A 23,321-nucleotide genomic window follows, 5' to 3' on the forward strand; every position below is an offset into this window, starting at 1 on the left:
CACTCATTTACCCATTCATTCATTCATTCATTCATTCATTCATTCACCCATACTTCTATCCATCTATCTAGCCATCTAGCCACTCATCCATTTACCCATCCATATATGTATCCATTTATCCATCCATTCATCTATCTATCCTCCATCCATCCATCCATCCATCCATCCATCCATCCATCCACTCATCCATCCATTCAATGATGGGACATGCTAGAAGCTGTCACTTGTGATGTCCACATCCTGATCACCGACTATACAAGGTTGCCACAGAAACAAAAGAGACAGCATCCATAAGATATAGCCCAAGGCTGGGGAGATAACTCAGTGATTAAAGCATTTGACCCACAACCCTGAAGATCTGAGCTCAGATCCCCAGAATCCATATAGTGCTGAAACCTGCATATGATTCCAGTCTCAGAAGGCAGAGACAGGATTTAGCCATAATGGCCAGCTCTGAGATTAGTTGAGAGATCTCAATGGATAAGGTGGATGAGCAACTCAGGGTGATCACTGACATCATCCTTGGACTTCCCAAGCACTCACACACACTAATATGAAAGTGTGCTCGTGTAAACATTACACACATACACAGATGGACACACACCACAAGTACAAGCCATCATTGCCTGCCACTGTGCGCGACACCAACGGCCAGCTGAGGAGATGTGGGAAGATGGGGAAGGAGACTGATAGGTTCAGACGTGAGACTGGAGGGTCTATGCTAAGCAGTGTTGTTCTGTTTACCTTTAGACCTTCTTAAGAACGGTGGGTGAGGTCCTCCTACTGCCCAGCTGGACCCATGAATCAGAGGTAAGGAAGAGGACGCTTTGGCCTTTAGCATGTGTGTGCTGCATTTTGGCTGTCTTTCTGCAGTGGCACCCCATGGCCCTAACTATCCCCAAGAAGAATGAAGCCTTTCTCGGTCCTGATGCCTGAGACACTGAAGTTCATTTCCCTTGGGCATGAAATGCACCCCGGGGTGGGGTGGGGACCCAGGGACCCTCGGTCCTGTGCCACTGCCTCTGCCTCTGGGTAAGGGAACAGCTTTTCCCGAAGGCTGACCTTTGTCTGTCATTTCACACAGCATTGTATTTTTTTTTTATTCTGCATTCTTGAATAGCAAGAGCCATATTTGGCATTTTAAGATCAGCGGATTGAGTGCGAGACGGCAGAGCTCAAAAGTGTGCTTCATGATTAAAGAGAAAATGAAAGGCTTTTGTCCCCCTGCACTCAAAATTTGAGAAGCAGAGCAGAGTGCTTTTCCTTGATTCCCAACCATCTTATTGATATTACTTCTTTAAAACATGAGCAGAGTCAATGAATAGTTGCAGTGATAAAAATACCTAAGATAAGAATCACCAGGGACTTTCAGGCAAAGCGTGACGGTGAGCAGCCTCATATAACCCCACAGTCTGGTCCACAGCCCGCTCACGCACATACATTCTACAGACATCTGCTAGAACCTGCTTTTCTGTAATTTTATCAAGAACTTTTGCCAAGATGGGGTTGAAGAGAGAGCTCACAAGTATGCAAAAATGGAGTTCAGATCCCAGGCGTCCACACAAATGCTGGGCAGCCATGCCACCTTCCTCATAACTCCAACCTGAGAAGGCAGGGAGGAGGGGATCCCCGAGGCAAGATAGCTAGCTAGCTATATAGGTTTGACTGAGAGCCCCCCCATCTCAATGAGTACAGTGGAAAAATGATTTAAGCCGATTTCATCATGAACTTTAGGCCCCACATGTACGCATGTGCGTGTGTGCATATATACCTGTACAAGCAAAAACATGCACACACGTACATACCACACACCCACACAAAATAGGAAAGAGTGGGGAAAAGAACATGCTACAGTAACAACAGACCCACCTCACAGTGACTTAGTAGAGTGGGTATTGGCCTCTCTAGTAGTCAGTCTATGCAGTGATTTAGAGATCTCACACTCCGCCTAGGTTTCGTGCCACACATGGCTCTAGGGGTGCATTGAGAGAGAGAGAGTATGAAGGCTCCAAGTGCCCTGGAGGGCCCTGATGCACCAACATGCCCACGTGCTCCCTCTCCTGAGCCCTCCTCATTTCGAACATTTAAAGCTTTTCCACCAGGTGCAGAGGCAGAAGAGACAGCCAATTCTCACCTAATTAATAAGATGGCGGCAAGGGCTTGCAGTGCCGCGAGCCCTTTATTGAACAGCTTCGTGTGAAATTAGACCGTATAACATTGGCAAATGGGAAGGAGAGGGGATCAAGAATGTTAAAGTGGCGGTCTAACATAGAAATACATTCCCTTTCAAGAAGCATAGACCTCCAGAGATAGGTTTCCAGGGGACTCTGTGTACAAGCTGCAGTCTGAAATGCGGGGAAGATAGCCAGTAGGGACAGCCAGCCGAGGGACGGCAGCCAGTGGAGGCCTTGGACCAACAGATTTTCTTCATTGATTTAAATGAACTTTCTTTGAATGTAAAATATGCAAATCTGCTGCAAAAATATGAATAATTACGAAACAATCCCGGTTTAGGCAAGCTTATGAGCATTGAAGGGAAGGGTGCTCACGAATCGCTGCTCCTCGCAGAACCGGGTGCCAAAGACACAGACGCTCTGATTGGAATCAGACCACGGGGCCTAAGAGACAATGTCTAAAATTGGCCTGGGCGTCTGGTTCCGCCTCAGTGGGTCCTCCTGGAGCGTTTGGGAGAGGTTGCCGAGAGCTCAGCTGCGACAGATGCTGTCTAAGAAAGGATATGAAGGGGATGGGAGGGCGAGACAGAACTGGGCAAGGGGCCTGAGAGAACTCGGCTGCCTTGCTGAGGTCCAAAAGAGTCAGGCCGAGCTGGACATAAACCCTGTCTGTGAAGCTAAGAGGGCCCTGTTTTCCTGTGGGCAGAATCCAGTGGTGTCCTTGCCACCTTAAAGATGCCGAATAGGTAAAGAGGACTATGGACGAGGAGTCAAAGAGGCCAGAGGGAATTGGGGAGGCTGGTACCTTTAAAGAGGCTGCCACTTCATTGAGGGCAGAAAAGAATCCCTGATGTCCTCACGCCTCAGGGGACTCAAGGCCACTATCTGTAAGACGGAGGCATAAGCAGACCTGAGATTTGCCCCAGTCCTTAGTGTCTTCGTAGCAGAGCTACGAACAGGTGTCTGAGCTCTCTGGTCACTCAGAAGTTAGTGCTATGTATGACATTGGGTGAGCTTTGACTTGTGCATCCTGTGCTCCAAGAACTCATCGGGTCAGGTCACCGCCCCGACCCCAGGCTTCGAAGTGGGGCAGCTGGGTGATTTTTTTTCTTTCCGATAGCTGTCACGGGTGGAAGGGGGGGGGGAAGTGAAGCTCTGAGCTCTTTATGTGTTCATCTCATGATGCTGAGGAGGTGGTCCTCAGAGTTTCAAGTCTGTGTTCCTTGCAGGACAACGCCATGACGCTGGGCCTGGTTGACACCATCGATACCGTCATGGGCCACATATCATCCAACCTACAGTCCAGAGAACCCCATGTCACCCTCACAGGCTCGTCCTCCACGGCAGGTAGCCATTATCAGGTTGGGAGGCAGTGGGGAGTTGTGGGAGAAAGAGTGTTGGATGCGCAGGTCATTGGTCTTTACACAGCAGCTGAGATGGAGCACCATTTTCTGAGCTCCAGCACCTTGTGCAAAAATCCCAGTTTGGAAGGAAGCCCTGTTAGAATTAGATTAGAAGTGCTGGGTCGTGGCATGCACACGTGACTGGGTAAGCAGTCACGACAGTGTGTGTGTGTGTATGTGTGTGTGTGTGTAAGATGACAGTCATCTGGGCTTAAACAGAATGGGAATTGGAACTCTTTGAGCCTCTGGGTCCTTAAATATCCAGTGGGATGCTCTCTGCCTTGGAGATGTGGAAGTGGGTGAAGAGAGCCAGGGGAGGAAGAGTCAAGGAGTACAGAATGCAAGTCTGGATGAATGCCAGAATGGGACATTAGAGGAAGCAGCCTGGTGTTCCCAGGATGTGTCAGAGGTCCCACGGACCCCTGTGTTCTTCGCTTTGAACTTCTGTCTCAGGACACTTCAGTGCAGAGGTACCATACAGCTTCCTATCATGGCTTAGGAGCTCATCTGCCCCAAGAAGCAGCCTTTGGGGCAGCCTGTCTGCCAAGGCACTCCCTCCACACTCGTGGTTTCATTTTCTCTTTTCTGATGGCGTCCCCCAGAGCTTAGATAGCGATATGGCTATCTAATATAGCAACCATTGCTATGATGGGGTCTGGCATCATTGCTACCATGAGGTTGGATACTTAGAGCTAGAGGTCTGTAAAGGGGTGGGGTCCCTCCAGCCAGGAATTCTCCTCCTAACTCACATGCATGCAGATGTGCACGTGTGTGCACACATGCATGTGTGTGTGTGCGCACGTGTGTATGTACACATGTGTGTTCTGGGTCACCCTTTCTAGAGGCGATTCCTCTCTCCTAGATGTTGGTTAGGTAGAGGAAATGAAGGGTGGTGGCACACAGGGTCTTCAGCCTGTTTCCCACAGCAGGTGAGCCTGCTGACCCCATTCACTGTGTCTTCTTCTCCTTCAGAATTCACTGTGGCCAAGGTCCTCCCACCAGCGCTCAGTGCTCCCCACTATAGATTCCCAGCCCATGGGCATAGCTACATTGAAATTCCGAGAGAGGCCCTTCACAGCCAAGGTGAGTGGATCTGGTTCCTCAGGCCCTCAGGTGCTGCAGCCTGGGTGGCTGTCCCTCTGTGGGAGGGTGGGAGTTGGATGCTCCTAGAGAGGACTCGGATGCAAAGCATACCATACCACCTCATTCCACAATACACACTAGACCATCGATGGAGCTGGGACTTAGAGTGGAGCTTGAGAAAAATCCACATTGCTGTGAGTCTGGCCCACCACATAGGATACTGTGTGTCCCCAAATCTGCCCAGCTCCTGGTTAGTCGAATATGACTAGAGGTGGCACCTCTCCTCTTGCCCAAGGTAGCTATGGATAGATATGTCTGTAGAGAGGACCCAGAAACTATCCCAGGACAGGTTCAGATCAAGTCTCATTATGAGTAAGTAACCAAGGATACCTGGTTACACAGGCGCACTCTGGAGCCCAGGCAGCTCTGACCACATCTGGCTGACATCTATGTGGATCCTTCCATCTTGGGTCCACTCACAGTTGAGGATTATTGTGGTTTCTCTCCCTAGGGGCCCAGACAGAGACCCAGCCCTGCTACCCAGCCCTGCAAGGATACATTTTAGGGGGGGGGTGTTGGAGACAGGGTTTTTCTGTGTAGCCCTGGCTGTCCTGGAACTCACTCTGTAGACCAGGCTGGTCTCGAACTTAGAAATCTACCTGCCTCTACCTCCCAAGTGCTGGGATTAAAGGCGTGCACCACCACTGCTCGGCACAAGGATACTTTTTTTTTTTTGTCTGGAGGACAGGCACTCATGACTTCAATCTCCTCTGGGCAAAGACAGCATTTTCTGCTCTCAAGAGAGAAGTACCATCTAGCCTTGCATAGCGTCTGATCCTCCCAGGTTCCAATGCAGGACAGATTGGCAATAACCCAATCTTCAAGAATGGCCAGAATCCATGTTCTCAACACTTACTGTCAAGCAAGCCAAACTCTGGTTAAAACCCTAGTTTAGCCCACCAATGGCTGTGTGGCCCTGGGCAGGTTTCTGACCATATCTATGCCAGGCCAACAACAATACCCGCTTCATGGTATTGTTACAGAACTTACAAGGCAAAGTGTATATCAGTCACTATGCATGGCATGTAGTGAGTCCCAAATTGATGGCAAAAGAGCTCACAAAATCAGCCAACGATAGCCTAGCGTTCTCACAATAGCAGAGAGAAAGAAATGCTGAGTATGTGGGTCTTACTGTAACAAGGGACAAGGGATACATTGTAGCCATCTAGCTCTCCACTACAGCCTGTAGAGCTCCGTTTGAGCATCAGCATACCCCTCCTGCAGACTGATTGAGACACACTCCCTGCTGGGCAACTGGCAGCCCCATGACCCGTTCCCTGTCCCTGAGGCTCTCTGTTATCCTGGGCAAGTCTCAGCACCTGGCTCTGGAGTGGGCATAAGGGACGGGGCAGGGGGTCACTGTCCCAGTTGAGCACCCTGCGGACTAGCCACAGCTCCCATGCTGTTGTAAATGTCATGGTCTTGTGGCTCTTCCTTCCTCCTCCCCACCCCGACCCCGAGTCACTGCCCTCAGCCTCAATGTGTGCCTGGTTCTGCACATCTCCTGCTTATGACTGGAGTGTTGATGAGCATCCGACCTTTGCTTTGTCCTCAGCCTGGACCACGATTGTCGGCCTTCTCTACCACACCATGCACTATTATCTGAAAAACATCCACCCAACCAGCACAGAGTGAGTGTTGTACAGAGATGTGGGGGTGGTATGTGGGGTGTATGCACTTGTTTCCTGGATGGCCAACCTCAGTGGTACTCCACACTGCCACACACATGCACAGCTTTTTGTTAGTAAACTCTGGCTACTAGTACCTGTTGCCTTGTTCAAGCCAGGTTGGGCTTCGAGTCCTTTGGAGAAGATTTGGGAACTCCATCAAGTGAGATCCAATAGGCTCTGGAGCAGAAGGTCAGCTATGCTCAGAGTTATCCCTTGGGCATTCTGAGCCTCAGTTTCCACATCTATAGAATGGGAAGACAGCCAACCCGCCTTTATAATCCTTTCCCTTGAGAAGATGTCTTCCCCTCACCCCCACCCCCATTTCCTTCTTCCACAGTCGGTAGGAGGAGATCTGGAAGATCAGGTGCATAATTAAACTCACCCCAGGGGACAGGGGTCATTCACAAGTCAGACTTATCAGATTCCCAATTGAAACTTCTGCTCTGAACCATCCCTGACCTTGGCCATGAGTAGCATTGCAACCTCAGAACGTCAAACAGAGACAGGAAGCAGCCGCGGGCTGTTGTAGATCAGAGTGAGGTGGGGAAATCTAGTCAGAATGGATTTAAGCAAATGAGAAACTTACTGGGTAGCTTAAACTCTGAACAGCCTGCAAGCACCTGGCTTCAGGGGCAGTGTGGTCCAGGTGATGTTACCAGGTCCCATCTGTAGACTCTTCCCAGGGCGGGCTCCCTTCTCTGTCAGGCAGTTTTAAGTCTCCTTACAGTTTTAAGTCAGGGGACCTAGTCCTTTGGGGCTGACATCTAGCAGAGGCCGTGTCCCAGCACTCCCTCCTGGAGTCTCTTCCTCTCTGGGAAGGTTACTGAGTCATGCTCTCAAACCTGAGTTGTGATGTGGTTGGGCAATGTGCTGTGCTGGCCGATGCAGCTCTAGATGGCAGGGTTTGCTCCGGAGCCATGGACTGAGCTCTGTGTGTGTAGCTGACTGGAGGAAGAGTGATCAGCTGTGTGACCTAAGGAAACTGGGGAAAATTCATGAGAAAAGGGACAGACAAAGAGGCAATGTGATGGTGGACGCCACCACACAAGTACTGACCACATCCTTGTGTGTTAGGGAATGCAAAGTTCAGACAGGGCAAGATGGTGCCTGAGGAAACAGGCGAGTCAATGCGCTGACATTCCAAGCCTGGGGTTAAAGACCTGTTCTTCTACATTCCCTGGTATGTTTTAAGGTCCTGCCCTATCTCACCTTCCGATCATATCACACTTCCAAGAGGATAAAACGGAGGGACAGAAATAAGATGCTCAGCATCAGAGGCCACATCCAGGATCAAATGTCAGTCTCAGAACACTTGGCTTCAATGTCACAGTCGAGCTACACACCCTCCCTCGAGCCCTATTTATATGTAACCCATTTCCACTGATTGCCCAGGATCCCCGAGGCTGTGAACTGCAGAGACTGCCTGCTGTCTGTCGCCAGCCACCTGATCTCCCTGGAGGTGTCCCCACCACCCACTCTGTCCCAGAACCTATCCGGCTCTCCTCTGATCACTGTGCATCTCAGACACAAACTGGTAAGCGAAAGGCGCTTCCCTCACTGGCTCTCCATACGGTCGGTGGGCATGCCTGTGGCATGGAGTGACGAGCCGTCCGTGGGCCCAGTGCTGGGTAAGGAGCCCATTTTGCTCCCCAGAGTCCATTTCCTTCCAAGTTAGTTCTTGAAGCACATGGCTGAGCCTCACCAATGGTCTGACATTGAGTGAAGACGTTTCTACCTCCTCCCCCAATTCCCTGCCAACCATGTGGCTCTTCTAGGCGACTGCAGCCCTTATGGGTATGCCCCTGGCTTGTGGCAATATTTTATTTGGAGTAGAGGGACAGCTGTCCCAGGGTCACTTAGCAGGCATGGCAGGGTAAGCAAGATGCAGAGCTGAGCTCTGTCATGCGTTGCTTAGGAGCCCAAGAGTGTCGCCTCTGGTTTTGGAAGGATGAGCTATTTGTCGCGATATACTCATTCACACTGAGGTTCTGTCATCTTTATGTAGCTCTGCCTGTAGGGAAGTGCCGTCCTGCGTCTGCTTCTCCCTTTCAGGGTAGCCAGCCCACTGTGCACCAGGCTGGGCTGGAGGGAGAGAAGCTGAGCCAGGCCCGGTGTGCACCGGCAGGATCTTGGTTGGCAGTAAGTGCACAGGTTGTGAACACACCCAGGAACAGCTTTGGAGAACTGGTTCCATTTATTGGGGGGGGGGGACACAAAGGCTGTTTAAACCTTTGAGGGGGTCAGTAGGGGCTATCTGGGTAAATGTATCATTGATGGGGTCCAAGGTGCTGGGGATGCCTCATTTGTATGAGGATAAACTCCAGGAGCTGCTGGACATGACCTTATAAAGAGACAGGAAGTTTAACCTGGCTAATAGCTACATGACCTCCTCTGGTGAGGGACAGAGGACAGGGACCAGGACATGAAGGCCCCAGGGCAGGGTTTCGAATGATCCTATTCCTTTCCATCTCAGGATGAGATTTCTGGGGTTTGGTCACGCTTTGACCCCACTCTTGCTCCAGGCTTGGTCCTCCCAGGCCCACAGCTCCCTGGACCCATAGGTGAGAATGGCAGATTATGGGCTCTGATGGGCTGTTGTTCCTACGATGCTCATGTGGTCGTGTGCATGCTCACTTCTTCCTGTGCATCTCTCAAAGGCTTGTAGCTGGCACCTAGCATCTCAGGAGTGCTGCTGAGCACACAGCAGAGGGTCCCCAAGGCCTTGGGAACCTCAGTGTTCCGGGTGAAGCTCCTGGAGAGGGAACTCAAGGATGATAGCAGAGATCAGGAAGCCGGAAGGAGGCATATTGGAAACCACAGTCAGGGCCACCTTCTGGAGGCAGGAAAAGGTGGAACAGGAAGGGGGGACAAGAGCCATGGAGGGCAGAGGGCAGGCAAGCTGGCCCAGAACCAGGGTTTTATGGCATCCATACACCCAGGAGAGCACACCTGTTTGTGCAGATGTGTTGATGTGTACACGCGGGCCTGCATACGCTCAGGCTGGCCGGAACAAAGAAATCCAAGGTGTTAGGCACAAGTTTGTTTCCACACTCTTCCAAGGGAGGCATTCCTGCTTTTCTCCCTCTTGTTTGCCTTGAAAGTGTCTCCAGGCTGTTGCCGGAAACCCTGGCTTTGCCAGCTGCACAGCAGTGCTGCTTGGTCCCACCCCCTAACCTGGTTTACAGGGCTCCCAGTATTACGCAATCTCCTCATAGCACAGAAGCTGGTCCTCTGGAGAGTTCACATCTACCTACAAAGAGATTCCTTGCTCTCCTTGCTTCTAACAGACCTTTCCTCTTGCCTTTCCCCTCTGGTGTCCCCTGGCCATGCCATGGGGGTGTGGAGGGAGGGAGGGAGGAGGGGCAGGAGAAGTCTCTTGGGTTGTTGTCATGGTGGGTGACAGTGACAGATTCCAGCCCCTCACTCCACTCCATCTCTTTTGGAGTCATGTGTTTGTGTGTTTGTGTGTGTGTGTGTGTGTGTGTGTGTGTGTGTGACTCGCTTCTGGAGATGGAGTTTTTATAAGTAGTCCAGGACAGACTAACACAGAGCCTTAAAGAATGATTATCCCACTATGGTCTTATGGGACTCCTCAGCAGCAGTCAAACAGAGTTCACCACCCAGATGTGCGCTCTGCCCAGCATACCCTGACTGGAATGTAGGTGCAGGAAATGGATGGAGAGGGCTGGAATGATCACGGGGAGGCAGCAGGAGGGCAGGATGCCCGCCTGCCTGCACATGCGTGCGCCGACTGGTCCGGTTGGAAAGGAGATGACGGCTTATGGGAGTAGGGAGACTCAGACAACCAAGGCCTCCAAAGAGCAGGTGAAGCACTGAGAACTGACCTGAATGGGACTGTCTGTTCTGGGATCGATCGATCGTATGTGCTTCCCTCTCAAAGGCAGGAGAAGACTGGTCTGTCTCGAGTGCTGAGTCTACTTAAGAAGGTAGTGGTGGGGGTCAGCGAGGCACCTCAGGGGATAGGGGCATCTGCCACCAGATCCAACAATCTGAATTTTATGCCGGGGACTCACATGGTAGAAGGACAGAGCTGGCTCCTACAAGTTATCCTTTAATCTATGCCTGTGTGTGCACATGCAAACACACACACACGTACCTATGCACACACACACGTGCACACACATATGCACACATACACAGTGCGCACACACATACACACATGTGCACACTCATGTACAAATAATGCTCACATACGTTCACGTGTGCACACACACACGCACACACACACATACTCACACACATACATAGGCACTCACACACACTTGCATACACGCACACACATGTACAAATAATGAATACACACATACTCATGCACCCATGCATGTGCACGCACACACACATAAATAAAAATGTAATTTTAAAAAATGAAGCCAATGGTGGACCCCTGGCTTTGCCCTCCCCATCCCCTAGCTCCCTATCTTGTCTGGAGGCTTGCAGGCTACCATTAGGGAAGCCAGCCTGAGAGGAAGAGATGACCTTCCATTGCGGTGGGATTACAGGCCCTGCCCTCCCAGTGCTGTTGGTGGTCTCGTGGAGAACTCCACTTCTGCTTCCTGTGAAGTTCTGGGAAGGTGCCAGTTTGCAAACCAGAGGGGCGGGGGCGAAGGAAGGGTAGGCAAAGACACATTCCTAGCTTAATGGTCGGGTGCTAGAGTTATTTTTAACAAAGAGCTTGCATGAGGGATTGTGCCTTAAAGAGGGACTGGGGAGAATTTTTATCCTACCAGAAGAGAGTAGTGATTACAGAAAGAGGCTTTTTTCTCTCTCGTCGTGTATGTGTGTGTGTGTGTGTGTGTGTGTGTGTGTGTGCGCGTGTGTGCGTGTTTGTTTTGGTTGGTTGGTTGAAGGTTCATGCTATCCTCCGGAGGATGCACAGGAGGTCTGCTGCTGAGGCTGCAGCTGCATGAAGTGGTACCTGTGGCATCCTCCCTGGGGCTGATGGGAAAGAGCAGAAGGAGCTGGGGGGTGGAGGAGGCTTTAGCACCTGTCTCCCCCAGCCATGTCTGTAAAACATAGAATGGGTCACAGCACTGTCTGCCAGCATGTCAAAGCACATACAGGCTAGGATTGGGGCCCCAGGCTGAGGGGCTCTCTCGTCTTGTCATGGTGAATGGTAATCGTGGGCTCCCCAGGGTCTTGAGAGTATAGGTACCTGTGTAGGTTTGCTTTTGATTGCCATGGTAAACACTGCAGCCATAAGCAAGTTGGGGAGGAACGGGTTTACTTGGTGTCCTGAGCACTATCTGTCATGAAGGGAAGTCAGGCAGGAACTGAGGCAGAGGCCACGCAGGAACAGTGCTGCCTACCTTGACACTCAAAATCATGTTCTTCTCTCTCCCTCGACCACCTGCACAGTGGTGGTGCCATCCACAATGTCTTGGTCCCCACATCAATTATTAATTAAGAAAATGCCATACACACTTGCCTTCAGGCCAATCTGATGGGGATGTTTTTCTCAGTTAAGGTTTCTTCCTGCGTAGTCTGCTGAGCAGGTACCTGGTGAATTCCAGGGGTGGGACCATTAAAGGCCCCCAACCCATATTATAGCAATCTGCTAAAAGACCCTGGAACCTAAGGCTGTATCATTCTAAATGTATGGGGTCCTGTCCACCATCCTCGATGCTCAGGCTAGAGAGGATAAATGAACCAACGAGGTTCTGGGTCAGGCCTGTGTTTGGAGCTGCCCATCTGTAGACAGATGGCATGCCCAGGCTCCGTATATCTAAGGATTGGTTAGACCACAGGGATATCTGCTATGCTAGATCTCAGGTCACTGTACCAACATTCCTGACTCCATTCCCCAAGGCTGGCTGTCATGGTCCGTGGTCCTCTCTAAGTGTACCAGAAGCTAGGATTTTCTTTGGAGTGCTATTTTGCTCCTGGGAGTCTGTTTCCACGAAACATGGCACATATCTACCCAGCCTTCTAGGACTCTGGGGATGATAGTATGTGGGAAACTCCAAAGGCTCGGGGATCAAGTGACAGGTCTCCAGTCCAGTGTCCCCATGGAGCTGGGAGATAGGTCTGCATGGCACACTCAGGCGTGGGATCCAGATGCTGGATGTTTCCATAGCAACTGACCTCTCTGCAGAAACAGCTGTGGCCTCTTGACTCAGCAAGATGCTGTCACGAACGATGTGGGCTTGTGGACACTGTTGGTAGGCTGTGTAGGGCATCCCGCCACATCTGTAGCCTCGGTTCACTGAACTTCTGGAGCGGAGTTCCCAGCTGGGACAACCCAATACATTTCCAGACATCGCCAGGAATGCTGGGGCAGATTCCCAGTTGAGAATCCCATCTGTTGTAGTAGTAACAGCTACATTGTTGCCATTGCTATCCAATATTCCATTGTGTGGGCATCCTATCCCTTATTGCCTGGGGTATGCTTGGGTTGTTTTCCACTGTAGATCTTTAAGCGCCAACACTTTTCTATTCCTTTAAAGGATAGCATCTAAAAGCCAGTGGTTTACAGCTATTCTTTTGCTATGGTCTGCTGTGAATGAGAAAAGGGTCTTTTTAAATTAATTATTTATTTATTTAATTAATTAAGTTTACTTTATTTATTTGTGTGTATGTGTTTTAGCATGTGTAAAGAGGTCAAAGGGTAACTTCTGGGAGTCAGGTCTCTCCTTCTACCATGTGAGTCTCAAACTTAGGTCAACAAGTTTTAGGGCAAGCACCTTTCCCCACTAAGCCATCTTGTTGGCCCCATGAGAAGAAAAGTCTTGTAATGTTAACAAAACATTTTCTTCCTTTGCTGTGGTACTCTGGAGTACCTGGCAGCCTCTCTCTGCAAACTGTGCTGTGCTGTGAATATATATATATATATACTTTTTTTTATTAAAAAGAGATTTATTTATTCATTTTATGTGTATGAGTTCACTGTAGCTGTCTTCAGATACACCAGAAGAGGGCATCAGATCCCATTATAGATGGTTGTGAGCCACCATGTGGTTGCTGGGGATTGAACTCAGGACCTCTGGAAGAGCAGTCAGTGCTCTTAACCGCTGAGCCATCTCTCCAGCCCACCCCACTTTTTTAAATCTACAAATGAAAATTGCAATATGTCATGTTGTCTATCTATGCTTTGCTTTGTCTTTTTAAAAATTTTCTTTGGGTAGGGAGGTTGCAAGGGCAGACAGCAGATGCAAAGAGACAGGGAGATGAGTTGGATTGGGGTACGTGGTTTAAAACTCACAAAGCATCAATAAAAACTTTTTAGAAATTCCATCTACAATCAATATTGAGCTCTGATGGGTTCCCAGCCAGCCTCTGTGGAGATCAGGGCAAATACACAGACTTGTGTCAATGTGGCGAGGCCAGCCATGCTGCCTTTCCCAGTTTTTTGGTCCAATCTGTCTGAATGTCCAGGCCAATTGCCATAAACTCCCTGGCCATTTCCACAGCTGCATCAGAGCCCACGCCCTGCCTCGCACTGTTGCGTCTGGCTTTCCCCAGTCTTAAGCCGTACAGACAATGCTATGATGAACTGCCACGTGCACAGTCAGGTCTCGCTCCGTGGTAACATCTTAGAAATAGGATTGCTTGGTTAAATGGCCGTGGATTTTTGTCATTTCTAATTTGCTTCTGATTTTTTAAGCCAAGGATGCTCAGAAGGAGACGGCAGACTCCTGTGCTTGGGTGAGGGTTAGGATAATTCAGAGCACACTCCCTCACAGCAATTTGAAGAGCATGTGTCAGGGCAGGGAACACCCTCCCAGGAAGCCACCTCTCTGTATGAGTGTCACATTCCCCAAACAGGGTACACAGACATGCCCGTGAGATCACCCCAAGCCAAGCAGCAGAACTCAGCCAGTGTCTGAGTGCCCACCCCCCACACAGTCCCATCCCAGTGTGGGCTGTGTCAGGGAACATGCTAGAACATTCCAGACCTACCTGACGTGTGTGCTCACTCCTGTTGGGTGTGAGCCTGGGAGTGTAGTTACTGGTCCTGGAGGCAGACGTGTCTGTGTATGTCATTGATAAACAGCACCAATGACTGATTCCTTTTCTCCCAACCATCGCACACCCCAACGAGCATGTGAACCTGCCAATCATGTTGGGGATTGTCAGTCTTCTCCAGGCTGGACACCCACAGGGCTTGTGTTGCTTCGTTCTGGTTTCCATTTATTTTTTTTTCCTCCATGACACTGGTGACCTCTTTATGTGTCTACCGAGCATCCTCATACTCTTTTGTATTTATAAAGAATCCATCCCATCTCCCTATCCAGTCACTGCTTTTGTTTCGTATCGATTTTCAGTTCTCGGGCCCTTCTCGGATGCGAGGCATCTGTATCGCCAACTCCTTCCGCCGCGGCTGGCCTTTTTGCTCTCAGGGTGTCTGTTGATGAGTGGCTGGCTTTAAATTTTCATGCAAGCCCATTTATCAAGCTCCTGCCTCGAGCTTCGTGCCCTCTGGTGTCCCGGTCAAGAAATCTCATCTGACTGGAGGTCACAGAGAAACTCCGGGACTGTTTGAAGCCTTCAGAGCTCACTTCCATTAAGTTCTGCAGTTGTTGTCTAATTGTGTCTGTGTGTGATGAGGCAGGGCCAAGATCGATTTCCCCTACATGCGTGCCCAATTATGGGACTCCACCTGTTGGCAAGCTAAACCTCCGCCTTAGGCTGCCATCCTTGCTGCCTTTCCCATCCATCAAACTGGCTGCTTGCACCTCCCTAACTTCAGTGGCTTTATGCTAAAGCCGCGCTACCCCTCACGTTTCGCCTGGGCTGTAGATGGCAGAATCTACATTTTAACCACTGATGTTCACTGCGGATGGTGCCTTCAGACAGATCCTAAGATCAGCGCTGTCACCACCCGGGCTCGTTAGCCTGCTTCCCACTTAGCTCCAGACTCTGATGAGCAAAAAAACTTACATCTGCTTGTTTCTGTTTGAGTCCCTTTGATTTGCGGAGCGCACTTCCCTGAGTGGCTCCGCCATCTGCATTTTTCTTTCAGATCATGCACTTTTGTCTTGTTTGTTTTTTGGGGGGGGGGCAGGGTATGTGTTGTGTGCCTCATTACTGACTTCTAAGAGCCCTCCTCATCTTACAGATAGTTCGTTGCCTGTTGCAATGGACCATTGTTGCGGGTTTTTTTTTTCCTTTGACACTTTTTGCCTGTGCAAGTTAAAGCGTTCTATATTGTCAAAGCTGTCAACCGTTTCCTCTAGAAAGGCATCCCAGCTCCCTACGACCGCTGTGACAAATCCGCATAAACCTAGTGGCTTGGAACAACATTGCTGTATAATCTGAGAACCCTGGAGGCCTGGTGGGCAAAGACAGTCAGTCTCCTTGTGCTAAACTCCAGGTGTCGGAGGCCCCCAAGGACAGCTCCTTTCTTGCCTTCCTAGCTTCTGCAGACACCCATAGCTCTAATGAGAGCTTCCTTCAAACCATCCATGGACCGGCCATTCCCTTGCTGTCTCTCCGATGCTCCCCTCTCCAGTTCCGACCCTGCTACCTCCCTCTCGCAAGGACTGCATGATGACTTTGGACCACTCAAGTGACCTTTGCTTGAAGGGCATTGTTGGCACAGAGCCTTTGCCACATGGAGACAGCCCCTACCTCCTTCTCAGGACTGGGGTGCAGGCCCCATAGGCAGACAGTCGTCATCTTTATTAGAGAATAGGACTGTGCGGGCTGTAAGAGTCTTCTTCCTTCTTCATCCATTTGGTGGCTGAGATTGTGTGTGTGTGTGTGTGTGTGTGTGTGTGTGTGTGTGTGTGTGTTCAAACCTTTCTTCTCTTGGTCACAAGATACTCCAAGTGTCACAGGAGTGTCATGGGTGCCACTCCCATGCCCAATAAAGAAGGGCACCATGGGGTTTCCCTTACTATGTATCAGGGCACTGAGGGGCACTGGTCAATAACTGAAGGAGGAAAAACCATTTAGCTTCCTTCTAGGAACCAACTCTGGGGACTGCACAGCGGGGCAACCCTTGGTCTGCCTCAGAAGGCACAGTTACCCTTTTCTACTTCCAGCCCCGCCTGTATGGAACCAGGCAGCTAACCAGACACCCCTGTGAAATGCCACCAAGCACCTGTGAGTGGCCTGAGTGTCTCCCAATGTTTGGACTCTGGCAATAGTGACTCACAGATAGGGAATCCTCCCCACAGGGTGCCCTTTGAAGCTCCCTGCAGACTCAGACACGAGCCTGTCTTTACCCTGGAGGACAAACAGATACCCGGGGCCCTACCGAAGCCCCCACGTGGTAGGAGCAAACCCTCCATTGCCAGCCAGGCTTGGGGACCCCTGGTGCAACTTTGCAGAGAAATCCACAGCTTCACCCTCCACAGGCAGTAGGTGTTCTTCCAGGTTCTCCATGTGTGCCAGATGATGTGTTCCGACACCAACTTTGGAAATTCTACATGCGGGTGGGTTTTGTAGCTCACTCTGGTGTTCCTGTGCATACCTCCCAGCTTCCATATAGAGAAGGCAGCTCTGTGGGTCTCTGCAGGACCCTTTCTCATTTGCGGTGGCTTGTGGTCTCCAAAAAGGGAGTTTACATGGCACTTGGCTATCGTGTGACTCTTTTGCTCTCAGGAGCCATTGTTGGTTTCCTCCCCTGCATGTTGGGCAGACAGTAGATGATGGTGGGACTAGGTTCTTTAGGTCACTGGGAGCATTGTCTCTGAAGGGGATAATGGGACTCTGTTCTCCTCCTCTCTCCCTCTTTTGATTTCTGGCCATGAGGTGAACAGATTTGTTTCGTCGCCATGCATTCTTTGCTGTTGCCATCTGGAACCTCAAGAGAGGTCCAAAGCAGTGGGTACTCGCCCGTTAGTGTGGAGGAACACAGAAAACTGGGAACTCAAAACAGCCCCTTGCGTGTGTTTGCAAGAGTTGTAGTGACACAGGCTGAGCACACTGTCTAGGGACAGTAGCCAGCACAGAGAAGGCTAAGACATGGTTTATACTGTCAGGGCTTCCCCCAACGCTTGCTCCAGTGAAGAGGCCATGAATTCACTAAAGTTTCTTAGTATATCTGCCCAGTGTTCACCTCTGTTAAACCAAGACGTCACCAGCATAGGTCCCCAAGCCCCTGTAGGGTCAGAGTGCTACACAGAGGCCTGCCTGGGGTCTCTTGTGGGCAAGCCATTACTACATGGGCTGCTTTTTTTTTTTAAACTTGGGTGGCTTGAGTGTGCCCTAGAATGCACTTGGTAGACTTGTGCATACTTGGCTTCCTGCTTTTATATGGATGGAGGGTATGGTGAGGTTCAGTGTGGGATTGGTCCTCAGTTGTCAGGACTTACTGACTTCTCAACACTGATGGGTGTCTGGACAGGCAGCTCCCATGGTGCAGAAGAACACACTTCTGCTAGAGTTGACAGGTAATAACAGAGATGAACCTCGGAGGAGTGGGGGACACAGGGAAACACAGTGGTCTCTGGGACTGTGAACAGGGAGAGTCCAGCCAGAGCCATTCAATAGCAACTTTCCTGGGCCCATTTCCAAGGCTGCTGTGTGAGGTAGGAAGACCAACCCAGGGTGTGCCTGGGCATCGGTGTATGTGGCTTGCTATGCCTCCCAAGTGGGACAACCTTACCCTCTGCCAATTCTCTGCTGCATAAGAGAGAAAGGCTCAACTTCATCTGCATCTGAGTCCCATGCTCCCATCTTCCAGTCTGACCTTGGCCTTACTATCACCGGGATAAGATAGCCACAGCCTCCTAGCTGCCCCCTCTTTCAGTCTTGCCCCTTCTTGTAACTTAGTGCCCAGAGGACTATTCAAAATGTGGCTAGAGAGACAGCTCAGTGACTGAGAACATGGGTTGCTCTTGCAGAGGACCAGGGTTCAGTTCCCAGTATCTGCACGGCATGTACCAGTCATTCAGTTCCAGGGGGCTCTGTCGCTGTCTTCTGGCCTCTGTAGACACTGCAAGCTAAACCGTTCACGCATATAAAAAAATAAGAAATTAATAAATCTTCAAAGTGCTTTAAAATAGTCACCCATCTGCTTAAAACCTTTCCCTGTGTCCTCTACACTCCCAGCCTCAAGCCACCACAACCTCCTCCTGGCTCTTCCCCACCCGAGTCAGGACCTAGGCTTACATTCTTCCTCCACCAATGGGATGTTCTCCTACAGGCACCTGCATGGTTACCACCATCCCAGATTCTGTCCCACAGCCCAATCATCCTCCAAGAGCCAGCCATACAGCACAGCCACACCCTATCATCCCTGCTACCTTTATTCCCTATCTGTCTTCTCTGGTTTAAAAAAAAAAAGAGGGGCTGGTGAGATGGCTCAGTGGGTAAGAGCACCCGACTGCTCTTCCGAAGGTCAGGAGTTCAAATCCCAGCAACCACATGGTGGCTCACAACCATCCGTAACAAGATCTGACTCCCTCTTCTGGAGTGTATGAAGACAGCTACAGTGTACTTACATATAACCAATAAATAAATCTTTAAAAAAAAAAAAAAGAGCCAGGTAAGGATGGGGTCCTGGAGGGGAGAAGGACAAAAGAGGAAGAATACAACCTCTAGGGCTCTACCAGTATGCCGACTGAATAAATGAATGAAAGAAGACTTTGCACACAGCTCTCTGACCCTGAGTCACATGGGCACACAACGGGTCAGGGTGAGCCCAGACATGCCACCTGAGCTCCGAGAACAGTGATTTTTTTTTTTTACCTGAGCCTCTTGCTTCACTATCTGGCCTTGACAACACTAAACTGTTCCTGGACCCCTATGTTTCCACTTCCGGCCCCCACCCAGACTAAGCACGGAGGTGTTCTTTGCCTGTTTGTTCCGGAGCCTCCTCTTTGACCTTGAGAAGCTACAATAGTCTTGTGATCCTCCCTCCCAGGCTAGACCAAGGTTCTGCAAGAGGTAGATTCAGTTGCCTCTCTATCTGCTGTGAACCCTCCCCAGCTTCCCTAATACCCTGGTGGGGTGAGGACAAGCCTTCCCAGGGCCCACACACAGCATGGATGGCTCCCATCCGGTCCCCACCCCCACCCCACCTTTCTCGCCTAGGTGCTTTGACACCTGAGGTTCCTTCTGCTCTCCAGGTTCCTGAAACTCTCATCACTCCCGAAGGAGCTGGTGAGGCTTGCCCTCCAAGTCCCTCCCTCAGGACACCTATGTCCTCCTTGAGTCATTGATGTTTCTTTGAGGCCGGATCTGTACATTCGTTCCTGTGTGTAGGTGTGGCATGCAGCACACAGTAGGAGCTGCCACTGCAGGGGAAACACCCTATTCCTGATACCTAGTCAGTTTTGGGCGGGGGCAGGTATCAGGCCCAAGGCTTAGAGTTCATTGGGCCTGGGAGACTCACCGCACTGAGCTGGAACGCAGCAGCCGGAGTCTCTGTGGTAGAGCTCCAGCTGTGCCCTGTTTCTCCACACTCCTCCTAGGCTGAAGCCCCCACGGCTTCCCCACCAAGCCAAAGTCTCCTTGCTGTGCCTAGATGATGGCTCAGGGGCAAGTCACCAGTCCTGCAGAGGAGGCTCACTTACTTGTTCTAAGACTGGACAATAGAGAAACTGCAAGAGACAGAAGCTAAGACAGCGCTATTGTTAAGTCCCAGAGAAGCTATATTGTAACGATGCTAATGGGGGTCAAAACAAAAGGAGAAAAATCCGCCCACTTCCCTAGGTCTGGGTCTAGCTTTACAGATGTCTAATGCACACAGAGGGTTACGTGGCGGGAATTACAATGTACCCGAGATCTGTTTCCTTGGCTAATTATTTTCACCGTCTCTACAAAAGCAAACTGGTCTCTGGGAGATTTATTCACACAGAAATCACTGCAGAGGGGAGCCGAGTGCTGTCAAGGATCTGGTGTGTTCTTTGTTTATCTGGCTTCTTTGCAAAATGGATCCTCGTTTTATTTATCTATGGGGGGGGGGGGGATTTCTGTGTCCTGGCTCACCTGTGGAGTGCAGAAACAAAGAAACAACTTTCGGGAGTTGTTTCTTTGTTTCCACCAAGTGGGTCCCAGGGATGGAACTCAAATTGTCAGGCTGAGCAGCAAGCAACTTTACCTGCTGAGCCATCTCCCCAGCCCCACATGCATTGGAGTTTTTTAAGATTACTTGGTGTCAGTGGAGTGTGTCTCTGCTTAGGTGCTTTCTCTTTTTCCCAGACTCCTTCCTGCAGCAGGCACTGGGGTCACCAGAGCCACAAGTCATCCTGAAGCCGAGTGATGGAGATTCCATCACTCTGCCGTGCCGCACACTCTGGTTTCTGTCCTAGCTTTTAGAACTCAGGCAGATGCAGAGATATGCCACCTAGTCTTTGCCAGTGGTTCCAGGTAGATGACCTGGCTTCACTGTCACAACGGAAAAACCACCCACAGTGCTGGGTATCACCCACAGGTGCTGATATTGGGATTCCTCCAGCCTCCCAGCCTCGTCTGTCACATTGTTGGGTGCCTACTCTTATCTGACAGCCCAGGGCCACCTCTCCTCCTGAGAGGAACAAGGCCTCTGGTGACATTGGTCTATCCTGCATAGAGGGCAAGGCTAGGGACTGAAATTGAATATTTGCTTTCTGGAGCAAATGAGGCAGGTGTAGTGCCCAGGGTTACCCAGTACATGTGAACCCCTTATCATTTGCACCCCCTAATTGAAACAGAGGTGAGACCTTAGTCTCTTCTGCCCAGCTTTTGGCTGTCTGCATCTTTGTTTATCAATCACAATTAACTGGGGACAGGGCCACTTTGCCTGCATCTACATGGGGACTCTCTTGCCTCTGGGGCAACCAGTTTTTTGGGGCCCCAAATTATCATTTGAATCCAAGCAGCATCAGGCCAACCCACTATAGAACAGGGTGGCTGTGAGAGTGGGGCCTGCTCTGGGGCTTTGAAACCTTGGGAAAGGAGAGTGGGATCTAGGGGACACAAGAGTGTGTAGAAAAAAAAAAGGGAGGGAAATACAACAGTGGATGGCACCCCTGGGGAGCTTGGGGCTTCCATGAGGATGAGTTCTGAAGGAGGGTCAGAAGGGTCAGGCCTCCCAGGCAGTTGCACCAGGGTGGGCAAGCTTGGAGGGTGTGTGTGTGTGTGTGTGTATGCTGTGTGTGTGTGTGTATGTTGTTTTTGTGTGTGTGTGTGTGTGTGTGTATGTTGTGGTGTGTGTGTGTATGCTGTGTGTGTGTGTGTGTATGCTGTGTGTGTGTGTGTGTGTATGCTGTGTGTGTGTGTGTGTGTGTGTGTGTATGCTGTGTGTGTGTGTGTGTATGTTGTGGTGTGTGTGTGTGTGTGTGTGTATGCTGTGTGTGTGTGTGTGTATGTTGTGGTGTGTGTGTGTATGCTGTGTGTGTGTGTGTGTATGTGTGTGTGTGTGTGTGTGTGTGTATGCTGTGTGGAGGATAGGTAGACGGATGAGCAGGTGAGGGATGGGGAATGAGGTAGTGGGAGCGTGAACAGGTGAGATGGGTAGATGGATGGATAGACAAGCAAATGAGTGGAAGGGGTTAGATGGACAGGCGGGTGGATGGTCACACGGGGGTGGTAGGAGGTGGGTAGATGGGGACTGGGAGGGACTGTTGATGAGGAGGAGAATGGGTGGGCAGATGGGCAGGTAGGGAAGGTTGGTGGATGGGTGGATGAACAGATAGGTCGATGGGACAGGTGGACAGGGTAGGCTCAGCTAAAGCAGAGGGCGCTGCTGTAAAGGGAGGGTGTCCTTTCTCCCTCGGGCATCGATGTTCTGTCTTTCTCATGAGGGTCTAAGGTGTATGATAGGCCTGGCTTTGTGCTATAATGAGAAAGGAAGAGGATGGGTGGCAAGAGCAAGAGTGGCTGTGGAGGCCAGTGGGTAGTGGCCTGAGCTGCTGGACCAGGGTAGCTGTGTTGTAGCTATACTCAGCTGCGGTTGAGTGTGCATGGCCACAGGAAGCATCCGCATAGACTGGTCTTCAGGTCCCTCTACTGTAGATCACTGAGAAGGGGCGTGGTCAGTATGAAAGGAGGTGGGGCCGTCGTAAAATGGGGAGGGGTGCATATGGAAGGAGGCAGGTCTAAGAGAGATGGGGTAAAGACTGCTTCCTGTCACCAGAGGCTTCTTCAGATGTCTCTACCAGTGGCAGGACCCCCCACCCGTCCTGTGTCCCAGACCAGACTGCAGGTCTGGCCTGTTCAGGACAGTGGAAGGTCAGTTTGGGTCCAGAGGGGAGTTCAAGAACAGGGCTCCTGGTCCATTAGAGACACATCCTCACCTAGCCCAGCTGTCACCAGGGTTGTCCCTCCAAACTTCCAGCTCAGTGTCATCTCAACCTCCCCCCCAACCCCCCCCCCAGCATTCATGAGCTCTGCCTCCCCCACATCTCCATCACTGGGTAAACAGCAGCTGCTTAATACCAAGTGTGTGGGGCTCCAGGCATAGATTACTCTGGGTTCCGGTGTTAGACTTTTCCCAAGTGCCTTGTAGCTGTGTGGTACCTGGGCAGAGAGATGATCTGAAACCCTTTCTGTTCTATTCTGAGGCAGTGGTTCAAAGTCCAGGTTCCTATGCCTCTCCAGAGCTGCTGTTCCTCCTCTTCCTCTTCCTCCTCCTCTTCCTCTTCCTCCTCCTCTTCCTCTTCCTCCTCCTCCTCTTCTTCTTCCTCTTCTTCCTCCCCCTGATTCTTTTTTGGAAACTCAAAAGCAGTATGAGATTGCCTCACTCATCCATGCAGGCTGTTTATGAGCTGATAAGAGACCTGGAAGGCTGCAGGTACTGCTCTTGGGAAGCCCTGGATGGACATGATTTAGAATTTTGCTCATGCTGAAGGAATGAGTCTGTCTCTAGAGCCCAAAGGCCCACACTGCCCAGGAAAAATTGAAACCTGAATTCTTCATTATATAGACAGTACTTTTAGGATCTCTGGACCACAGATGGGTGGTGGTGTGTCTCTCCAAGCCTTGTGCCTTGCCTGTGGCGGTGGCCCCATGGCAGTGATGATGTGTTAGAGCCATGGGAA

At 50.7% G+C, this 23,321-nt stretch overlaps 1 protein-coding gene across 3 annotated transcripts in view; it reads left to right on the forward strand.

Moving 5' to 3' along the window:
* The window catches only part of Adgrd1 (adhesion G protein-coupled receptor D1), a 107,850-nt gene that overhangs the window by 39,435 nt on the left and 45,094 nt on the right, over positions 1–23,321 (forward strand). For all 3 annotated transcript variants that reach the window (NM_001081342.1, NM_001347486.1, XM_006504308.2), the window contains 5 exons: positions 751–810; positions 3,404–3,521; positions 4,550–4,660; positions 6,276–6,351; positions 7,783–7,924. In NM_001081342.1, coding sequence (NP_001074811.1) covers positions 751–810; positions 3,404–3,521; positions 4,550–4,660; positions 6,276–6,351; positions 7,783–7,924 — 507 coding nt within the window. The remainder of the gene's footprint in view (positions 1–750; positions 811–3,403; positions 3,522–4,549; positions 4,661–6,275; positions 6,352–7,782; positions 7,925–23,321) is intronic.

Source organism: Mus musculus, chromosome 5, assembly GCF_000001635.26.
Source record: "Mus musculus strain C57BL/6J chromosome 5, GRCm38.p6 C57BL/6J".
Taxonomy (NCBI): Eukaryota; Metazoa; Chordata; class Mammalia; order Rodentia; family Muridae; genus Mus; species Mus musculus.